Source organism: Aquila chrysaetos, chromosome 23, assembly GCF_900496995.4.
Source record: "Aquila chrysaetos chrysaetos chromosome 23, bAquChr1.4, whole genome shotgun sequence".
Lineage (NCBI taxonomy): Eukaryota > Metazoa > Chordata > Aves > Accipitriformes > Accipitridae > Aquila > Aquila chrysaetos.
This window is the reverse complement of record NC_044026.1, coordinates 11996625-12007628: the sequence shown is the minus strand read 5'-3', so window position 1 is coordinate 12007628 and position 11004 is coordinate 11996625. Positions and strand designations below refer to the sequence as shown.

Here is an 11004-nt window from a genome sequence, read left to right as displayed (position 1 = left end):
TTCGTGGGAGAAGCTGAACTTAAATGGGAAAAAGTATATTCTCTTCAAAATGGAGAGATGGGAGAAGCACCAAGGTTCAAGCGTGCACTAAGTTATTAGGAACATAATGTGCCTGCTAGGTGTAGTAGCTTTACAGGTATAACCTGCAGGCAAGAAGTAGCAAAAATATGTTTTTTTGACAAAACCATACAGAAAGTGCCTCCTCTTGTTTTCTGTTTATCACATGTACAATGACTCATTAATTGTGGGTAGTAGAGCCCCTGTAAGAATGTGTACTACATAGTAAAGTACTATGGATGAATTCAATAAGAAAGAAACCAGTAGTAGAATAGTCTGTTTATGAAGTGCATAAGTTTTATACTGTTAGATTTTTATAGGAGAAGAATGGTGAAATTACTAATGCGATTAGGTTCTAATAAGTAATAAGGGTAAAATCAAGTAAGCACACCAGTTTAAGAGTTCTTTCTGATTGTTTTGTTTTGGACTGCTTGCACATGATATGTATACACCAAACACTGTAATGGAAGCACTGCTTTTAACCCTGTGTGTTTGGGAGGGAGGGGTGTTAAAGTGGAAAGAGCAAAAATCAAATTTGTCGCTTGCTTAATATGTCTTGGGAGCAACCTTTAATAACAAGATCAGATTGACTGCGTTGCTTTCCTTTGTTACAGGGCCTGCGGTTTGAGGTGGTTCCATCCTGGTTTAAGGAGACACTTGAAAAGTCATCTTTTGCAGCCCCTTATGAGTATGCTGTGGAAACAGCAAAACAGAAAGCTCTCGAAGTAGCAAACAGAATGCATGTAGTAAGTTACCAGCTATTTCAGCAATGAGATTTTTGTCTTTAAGTGGTGCGTGTTACTGTGACTTAATTTGCATGTACTTCCTAGGTGGTGCCGAGTGCATTTTCCTCACTGAAGGCAAATGGATGTTTTTCTGTCCTTTGTGAAAGATAGTTTCCTGAAATTAACTTACCCAATCAAAAGAAGGTCTTGTGCCTGCAGTTCGGGCTTTCCACAAACAGAATTGACTTGCATCTCTTTTATCAGCAGCACACCTACTGTTGCTTGGGTTATATACTTCGTAGTTCCTTCCAACAGTCAGGGGTGTGGCTGGACAGTTGTTAATTCCAGGTATTTGTTGGCTGTGGAGGCAGACTCTGGAAAAACACACTGATGTGAATCCAGTGCTTTGCTGTAGCTTTCATTGAGCAGTCGTAACAGGAGAATAGCTCAGAATTTGTGAGTATAGAGGTGCTGGAGGAAAGCGGAAGAGAAATCTGTTTTAAAGCATTCTGGACAAAGAAACAGGCAATTTCATTTTAACAAGGGAGAAGCTGATGTGATTTCAGGTTCAGTAGTCAAGGCATCCATTTTGTATCCTAAATATTGCCAAAACCAGTGATACAACTTACACTATCAGTGGCACATTTGACTTCTGCCCTTGGCTGTGATCACTGTGTGTGAGCACATAAGGCTGTTCTCTGCCAGAACCTATTTTGGAGTCTAGCTGATTAGATCCCACAAAAGGTACCATAATAATTTCTTAATAATGCAGTTCTGAAAGAGAGGAGTGTGTTTGAACCTATACTGATGGCAGAAAAGGAATGTCGAACACTTTAAACCAACAATGTTGCCAGATATCACCGTTCTTCAAAGCAAATATTGCATGATCTCCAATGTAAATCGTTATCCAGGTTTCCGTCAACTTTTTCAGAGAATGGTACAACATTAGGACAGTTGATTTTAAACCCAGCTTCACTAACTGACTTACACTGGGCTTTCATTGCAAAACACTATGTGGGTGATAATGCTAGTTCAGTGGATTTCAGAATGCTTCTTCATACAGCAATTTTGTTAATGATGTTTGGAATTAGTTCTCCTATCTAAAGCGCATCAACAGCCTTTCTGTAGAAGAATTGCCTCCCTACCAACTTCTTAATATAATGATCACAGTTACAGACACGTTTCCTGTCTTGCTGTGTTAAATACCTATGTACCTCGTAACATGCAAGTAAATCAAAACTCAGCTATAAGGACCGATTACAGTTTAAAGCCAAGAAAAGGCTACAAGGAATCTATATACCCCTACCTCTCAGTTCCCCAAAATGGATGGTATGTGTTGCCTTTTGAGAGAGATAAGCAAAGTGTTAAAGTTTGTTTTTCAGCAAAACTTGGCTTGGAAAAACGATCCTAGAGGGCTGTACTCCCTGGCTTCCATACACTGGGCACTTCTTTAAAGGAATTCTATCTGCCACCTTGAAGACTTTTGAGAATGTAGTTAGTTCTTTCCTGGATGCATTTGTTCATCAGTGACATATTTGAGCAAAATTGACCTCAGAATGGTCTGCTCAAGCCTCCTGTTTTCCTCGCTTCTATGGCGATATAAATGTTTTGTAAACAGTGCAAAAGGGGAAACAGTGTCTTGTTTTCAGGTCAGTGTAGAGCCCTACCTGTAAACCGCTGAACTTATGTTTTCTTACCTTAAGTTTTAAAAGGTTTTTTCTTTCTACCTTTTTTGAGAAATACCTTCTTTCTTTATGCCTTTGCAGAAACACCTGAGAACACCTGATGTTGTCATAGGAGCAGACACTATTGTGGTAAGAAGTCTTCTGTGGTTTAGCATTGTTTTAATTTATGACAAGTGTAGAAAATACTTGTATCTTTAGGGTTAAAGTTTGAAAGCTGTCTTCACTGAGAAGTTATACCCACAGTATGATGTGTCTTTAGGGTTTTGTGGGTGTGGGTTTTAGGTTTTTTTTCCCAACAAGGCAATTTTTGGTATCTTGAGTGTTGGAATCCTTGCTGCTAGTTTTGTGGAGACACTAGTGTTGTGTAAGTATTGCCTTGGATCCTCTAGTATGTAATGGAAATTCTGTTCTCAGGCAACTGTTGACTGTCAAGAAGTCCAGATCATGTGAACTGTTCAATGTTGTGCCTTGTAGTGGGCATCACTTCAAACCTGTCATCTCCACAGAGACAGTGAACGGTTTAAGGACAGAAGAAGGTGAATTACCCTTTTGTTTGAGCGCTGCAGCCACTGGAGGGTAGAGTGTTGCACTCATTATGTGCTTGACACTAAATTACCTGTTCTACCAAAGTATCTGTGCTTCTTCCTCTCTTCAGTAGACTCATGTTTGAAGCCCTGGCTGAAATCATGGTTTAAATGTAATTTCTGACCTCAGTTTCCGAAAAGTAAGAAAAAACAGCACACTCACTCTGTCTTTCTGTTTTAGACTGTGGATGAGCAGATCCTGGAGAAACCAGTTGATAAGCAAGATGCATATAGGATGCTGTCAAGGTCTGTAGTTTTAAGATTCCAAATGTGCATATTAAGCTGTTTTAAAAGGAGCTGTACAGATTCCTTGATGTATATGAAGAATTCAGTAGACACAAATTTTTCAATCATTTTTAAATAGCGTAAGCCAGTTCTGCCACTGAAGAAGTTAGACCTGCTTTTATGTTACCCACAGCTGCTTGCTTTTGCCCCTTCACCTTAAGAAGCTGAGAGATTTAATGAACCATTTTGTTCTCACTTGGATTGGTTTTCAGAATCAATTATTACAAGACTGTATGTATGCTTCAGCTGATACAGGATGGGGAGATACAGAGAGAAATCATGATGGGAAAGAGGATAGAACCATCATAGAAGTGGTTTGAGGCTTGACATTTAATGGATAAATATTCCCTGTACAAAACAGTACATGGTGATATGTGTTCATGGACAATTGCTTTAAATTCTATAGTTAAACTGAGGAGGAAAAACCTACTTCCATCAGAGTTCTCCATGGATAGTGGCCTGGTTTTGAGGCTTCTGTTTTTTTCCTAAAGGATACTTTTCCCTACAAGCTTAATGTTATTTTATAGCACTCTCTTTTTTTAAGAAACAACAACTAAATAACTCTAGTCACCTCCTTTCGGAAGGATGAGATGTGATGAATCCTCTAGTCATCCTTCTGTTTTATGGGGGAAATACAGAAAAGGTGCACTACTTGTTTCACTCGTTTACATTGTAATTCAGGTGTCTCCTAAAGAGAATACAAGTGGCTTGGTAGTTTTTGGAGTTTTGCTCTGTAAGTCTGTTTTAGATTTTTTTTTTTTTTTTCATTGATGACTTAGGCTGAATTTTTGATCCTTTGTAGCATGTTACTAACTTAAAAGTAGTAGTCTTTAAAAAAAAAAAAAAAAAAGTGATAGCAGCATATGTTGTTAGTAGGAGATTCCCAAAGTCTGTCTGGCAAGAGATTTCTCACAACTGTTTTTGTTTGAAATCAAGCCAAGTTTGGTTAGTTCAAATATAGGTGTTTGGTTGTTGTTTGTTTGTTTGTTTTTTTATACAGTGCTTAGTCTACTTCTAATACATGCAAATGTTTTGGCTTTTTTTTTAAGTTTAGTAGGTCAGTCTCTTTCTTAATCATGGATATAAAATGCACTTAAAATTTAGGGTTTTAGAACTCCTCTCAGTTTTGTTCCATATGAACAGAAAAAAATGCAGACAAGATACATATCTGCATATATCCAAGGTGTCAGATTAAAATTTTCACTCACTGTTTCATTTTCCAATTAATTATATGGAATGTTGTGGGGGATAGTAAGGGTGTGAGATGCTTTTGATCGCATCAAATAATAGCCTGGCTAATCTCTAGGAGACTGTTCCTTAATTAGTCTCAAGTTCTCATGCTATTTATTATACTTGCATTGTTTACACGTTAGATTAATAAACCTAAAGCCCTCAAAATTAATCGGCCACAGTGTGGTGCTCTGGAGCCACTCCAAGGGAGAGGACATGGGTCTGGGGTAAGAGGGAATATATAGGCTGTCTTCCTCTACACTCTGCATCTCTTACTCTGGCTTGCCGTGGGGTCCCTGGGTGCCAGTCTGGATTAAATGAGTACAGAAGCTCTAGTTGCCTATCACTTGTTCAGTCTAAGTTGCATCACCTAGCTATTTATTGCCAGCTTTCAGTGAAGATGCCTGTAATAGTAGTGTTTATGCTGATTGGTTTTTTCTTATGCATTTGAAATAGTCACTTCATATGTACAGTAAATAAGCTAATACCATGGACTACTTTTCCAAATTGTGGACGTTGGTACAAGTGAGATTTTGGAGACTTGAAATGACTGAATCTCTTGATAGTGTTTTTGTTTTGACAATGTCTTTCCACCGATATTGAAATAAAAAAATAAATTAAAATGTATTTATCCAGGATACATGTCAGAGCCATCACGTGATGTATTAATATAACGGTCTGTTTCTCAGGCTGTAGTAACATAATCACATAGGACATTTTCGCACATAACAGATTTCATAAAACTGATGCTTAATCCACGTTTCTTCCCTGACAGGTTGAGCGGCAAAGAGCACAGTGTTTTCACAGGAGTGGCTATTATACATTGCAGTAGTAAAGGTACATGTGTCATTTCATTAAAACTCAGTATTTTCATTAAAAATTATTCTCATAAGGACTTGTACAAGTGAAGAAATGAGATGGGAATTTTTCATATACAGTCTGAACTGGCTTCCTACTTAAGATGAGAATTACCTTATCAATATATAAATTAAAAACTCCCTACAAAAGGCAACCTTCTTACTGTATTAAGTTTTCACACAGGAAGGAGGATGACAAAATACAATAGACTTTAGAAATACTGTCTCTGGAAGCTATGGGACTAATTAAAAGACCGGTCTAAGTTGTGGGAGTATTCTAAATGAAATTCAAGTAAGGCACTACAAACTGTGGGACAGAGCAGAATCTGATCCATGTTAAGTTTACTCCTGTGTTCAGTTTATACACTAGCTGATGAATACAAGCAGTTGCTATATCTGTACTTACTTCATTTTTCAGTAAATAAGAGAAGCTTTAGAGCCCATTTTTAGGGGATGAGTCAAGTAATGGCTTAATGCCTCAGACTGTTAATGAACTGTAGGAAGCAATACATCAATGTTCTTTATCAGGTAATTTATATAGTAAGGAAGTGGTTTTTATGAGAACTGTACTATTAATATAATTTGAGGAATGTTTAGTTTGAGGGATTTCCTCTGATAATTATGCCAATATTCTTTTAGTGGAACTTTTACAAGGATCATTTCTCTGAAATTTCACTAGACATAGTCTTTCTGTAGACAAATTATTTAGAGCTTTTAACATTTACTGGAATGATTGCTCTTAACTCTTGTACAGAAATTGTCAGTGATCCAGTACCCTTACTAATATGCTAGTACAGTAGAAAGAGGGCTGCTGGAAAAGAAATAAAACATGTTATCAAGGGGTTCCTGTGAGCAATCCAGCAAGAATAATAATGTCTTTAAGTGTTTGCTCTAGGAAGAAAGTGAAAGTGCATACAACTGTAGTACTGATGCTGTGACAGCATGTCTCATTTGAAGTTTACAAATTTAAGCCACATTGTACTCAGATGAATAAAAATACCATAAGTCTGCATATTCCCCAAGTGATGCAATCAATGGAAGAGTTTCCTAGAATACATTTTTTGTTTTAGTTTATAATTACAATGCTGTTGTTAAGTATCACATATATGTTACAGATGGAATTTTCATCCTGAGCTGATTGGTTTTTTTTATCTATACTGAAAGACGTAGTAGTCTATCTTCATGTGCAACAATTTTTTTGTTTCATCTGGGTCATTAAATATGTTTTCAACACTAATACCATTAGCAGTTGGTTAGTATTCTTCCCTTGGTCTGTACTGTGGATCTTCCTTACTCCTCCTCAAGAATTTCCACTGCTGTCAAAGCAGCAGTAACAGGGGATGCTGACCTGGTACTTTCAGAAAAGAGTAGAGAGAACTAATTTTCCGTAACGTGCACACTCATTTGTGCGAGGCCGTTTCCTTTGAACACGTTTTGGAAAAGCCTCCATCTGCAATGATACCGGATTCAGAGTGTACCACATGGAACAGGGTCCATATCCAGGTGTGCAGTACCTTTTTGCACCTCTGGCCTTCTATCAACCGCTTCTAGTTACAGGAGTCTAAAATAATTATGTTATTTCTTGCGAGATGATAGGAAAATGACACTGATGGTTACTGACGGGACTGCTGGATGCCTGAGTCTGCAGTGCAGATGCAGCTGCACATTCACATTCAAGCATTTGTAACAGCTACTTTCTTAACTATGATGTGTTGTTAAGAGTTCTTTGGCAACAGTCATAAAGTTAGAAGGGTGTTTGCGGCCTTCTTTGTACTCAGTGCTGGATGTGTATGCTAGCAGTCCATAAATAGCTCTGCATAAGCATTGTTCATTTAAGAGTGCATCCCACACAGGGAGAGCAACCTGTTAGCTCCAACACAGGACCGCAGAGGTTGAAAATGCAAGCTTTTACTTTTTTTTGGGAAGTTATGAGTCCACCGTCCCTAAAGAGCATTATTTATCATTTCATACATCTGTGTAGTATCTTTAATTTTTCCCAAGCAAAAACATCAAATGAATATGAAATAAAACTGAGATGTTATGCTCTCTAAACTACAATTTCTGTTTCTAATAAGACCTCTTCCTTTCTGTAGATAATCAGCTAGAGACAGAAGTCACGGATTTCTATGAAGAGACTAAAGTAAAATTTTCTGACCTGTCTGAAGAGCTCTTATGGGAGTACATTCATAGTGGGGAGCCAATGTAAGTAAGACCTTGAAGCTATCACACAGTACTTGAGAATAGGCCTTAGGGTACATTATTAGCCACCAGCATAAAACATTTTGTCCTGTGTTCTGTGAAATTTTGCTGTGTATAATTGTAATTTTGCATGTGATAAATGATAGCATGGGTGATGCAAGGTGGGTATTCTGTTCTTGTCTAGAGCTATCATTCCTCCAGGAAAGCGAGCTACCTTTTTATTACCCTAAAAAATTTGCAAAGTGAAGACTGTTGAAATACTCTAGATTAGAGCAAGCACTCATGCAATATACAATTACCTCTCTGTTAACAGAGGCATTCAGGGAGCTTGGATACCTGAGAAAATGGATAGTTCTCATTATAAAACAGGTGAATGGAGTGAGTATTGGCTAATCAGGGTGTTGGAGAACTTTACTGAAAGAAGCTAGAACTTGGTTTATTTAGTCTATCAAAATCACACTGCGCTGATGCAAGAAACACCAACATAATTTTCACTTATTCTTGTGGCCACCTTATATGTCTTCCTATGCTGTAATTGTCTCCTAGCATGTGTTTTTTCACTACCTTTGTAATATACTAGTTACTTACAGACAACATTGATTCCACAGAAGAAATAGGATGAGAACAGACTGCCTAACTACTCCTAAGATGAAGTTGACTAGATTGCTAAAAAAAAAAAGAAAAAAAGTACTTATTTGGAGACAACAAGGGGAATATTTGTGACTTTATGGAATTTGCCTTTCCTCTGTGTTAGCTGAAGCTTAGTGAAGGCAAATCAGGCCTTAGTTAACACTATGGATTGCATATCTGGTGGTCTGAGGTGAACTTTTGGCTCTGTAACTTAAATTCTGACTGTAAGAGTATCAGTCATGGTGTTTTTAAAACTCATTTGTGCTATAAAACTATACAGTCATGTTTCACTGGGGGAAGAGGAACCACTGTAGACTTTGGATTTAACTGCTTATGTGTAAATGAGGCATTCTTTCTGAACATGTGAGGTTCCCAGCTCATTAAAGAGGCTGAAGCTAAATTGGATTATGCAAAGAAGAATGTTTTGGTAAGAATACAGTTCGTAACAGAAATTCCTGGTTAGGTTTTTGAAAGGTGATCTTTAGTATGCAGCTGATCATGAAGTTGCAGTTTGAAGGAGAAATGACCATGGATTTTTAGGAAGAATATCAGCTGGAAAAATATTTTGGAATATTCTGATTATTTCATCTGGAAGAAAATAAGCTTTAGCAGTGCTGTGCTGCAGCAAAATAGCTCATGAGCGGCACTGGGTAATTCTGTTCATTCTGCTAAACAGGGTGTGTGACAGCAAGGGTTTCTCAGGAGCCAAAGGTTCAGAGAATATATTTCATTACTCTCTGGAGCAGAAGCCAATCAATCTTCATTCATATAATCAAGAGGATAGGAAGAATTTCCTCTGGCCTTGTGAAGGAACTATAAATTTTGCAAAACAGTAAGAAGTCTTTCATGGGGTTGGTTTTTTGGGTTTTTTTTTTTTGATTGGTTGTTTTGTTTTTTGTCCCTTCCTCCAAGGCCACCACTACTGGTTATACATTTATATGCCTACAGGTTTTCCTAAACGCTATTGCAGTTCAAATGACCATTAGTTTATTTTTTAAATGGTGACTTAATTTTGTGAAACCATACAAGGCTTCATGATCACGTGAAAAATTAGAAGGAAATTGACTCTTTTGTGCTGTTGAGGATTGGACTGAGTTCTTCTTACAGCAAGGACAAAATTGGCATATAGTATTTTAAAAGTCAGTCACTGGTGGCACAGGGACTAATTCTAAAAGTATATAGCTGATTTAAAGTATGAATAAGGGAGAAGGGAAAAGCACTATCTCAAGGTAGATGTGATAAGGTTATAAAAACCCTCAAAAATTTTGGCTGCAGAAAGATGGCCTTTCCCTTTCTGTTTTATTCCTGTCCTCTTTCCAGCTAGGATTTTCTGCCTGCTGACAGGGTCTCTTTTCTGGCTCTCTGTAGAAAGAGGGCTGGACCATAGTAATTGTAACTGGTTTGGGCTTGTGTAATGAGTAGACTTAACTTTCTGCCAGTTTCTTTGACCCAGCTTTTTATCTTGTAATCTTTCCCTTGTGAACAACTTCCTCTGTCTCTCCTCACAACTTCCAGTCTGCAGATGTTGCGTGGTTTTTGGTAGCTCTGCCCTGAATGGTGGCAATGAAACCAAAGGACGCTACTGCACTCTGGGAAAGAGGTGATTACAGAGGCTGGAGCTCTACAGTTTCAGACTTAACTATGAAGTAATAAAATGTAGAATGTAAATGTCTAACTCTCTTCCTTTCTATGATTTGTCTTAAGAGTTATTTCCTTCAAAGCTCTAGCAAATGTATCTTTTAGATTTGGTGAATAATTACAGTCTCACAGCACAAATTAGCTCATGGATAGCTTGAGGTTATCAGCTCTTAGAGCATAAGAGCAAAAATCTTCCAGGTGCAGGATTACAGAAGTAAGGGGAGCTGTGCTGTTCTTATATTAGAATTAACTTTGAATCTTATTTTTAATCTATCATGTTGCTACAGTTGACTCCTATGTATGAAATAGTTGTTCTACATTCATCAGAACTTACTAGTAAATCTTTTTCTTGTACCTGCCTATCTCTGCTCCTTTGCAAGTTCCTTTGCAAACGGAAATGCATCTCTGGTTCCATGATGTGTGTATGCTGACTGGACGTGTAGCTGTTGCCTCTCCCAAGAGATAGGTGACCAAATTCTGCTTCTCCTTACCTCTGTCATGCCAGTCTCTCTGCTCTACAAAACCACTAACTTTATATTTAAAGGAACTAAAAGGTGGGACTTATCTAATTTGTAGATATGTGAACTGAAGATAACTAAGCTCGGGTATCCAATCAACTAATAGTTGATAGAGATGCAAAAAATTAGTGTACAGCTTCTAATGTATTTTAAATGTTTGCTTCAGTAAAGATGAATTTTGTCAGTGATGTACCTATATCTCTCTGACTATTAGTGAAGCCCAGTCACTAGTTCAGATGGGCTCTGTCTAATGTGGCTGAAAGTTGTATTTCTGCTAATGTGACTGTATGGGCCAAGACACATGTATAACTGTCATAGATGTGTTCTTGCCTTTGGAAACCCACCTAAAACCCAACCAAGCATCTCCCTTCATCTGTAGGAGCAGTAGTGCTTGTTAGTGCAACAATGGTTTATTTGATCACTGGCTCTGTGTTGGACAATATAGATATTGTATACATGGATATACTATTTTGTGGCATGACTAAAGTTCAAGTTCTACAGCTAATAAAGGAAATGTGCTTTAATGTTGCATTTTGAAGAGTTACCTCCATTTCACCTCTTTCTTAACATTTTTTCCCTATTATATTGTGTGTGGG

The 11004-nt window shown here is 37.6% G+C and overlaps 1 protein-coding gene across 4 annotated transcripts in view; it reads left to right on the top strand.

The window, feature by feature from the left end:
- Positions 1 to 11004, top strand: part of ASMTL (acetylserotonin O-methyltransferase like) — a 31739-nt gene that overhangs the window by 1029 nt on the left and 19706 nt on the right. For all 4 annotated transcript variants that reach the window (XM_029999086.2, XM_029999085.2, XM_041119548.1 and 1 more), the window contains exons 2-6: positions 672 to 803; positions 2549 to 2596; positions 3233 to 3297; positions 5342 to 5403; positions 7517 to 7625. In XM_029999086.2, the coding sequence (XP_029854946.1) occupies positions 672 to 803; positions 2549 to 2596; positions 3233 to 3297; positions 5342 to 5403; positions 7517 to 7625 (416 nt within the window). The remainder of the gene's footprint in view (positions 1 to 671; positions 804 to 2548; positions 2597 to 3232; positions 3298 to 5341; positions 5404 to 7516; positions 7626 to 11004) is intronic.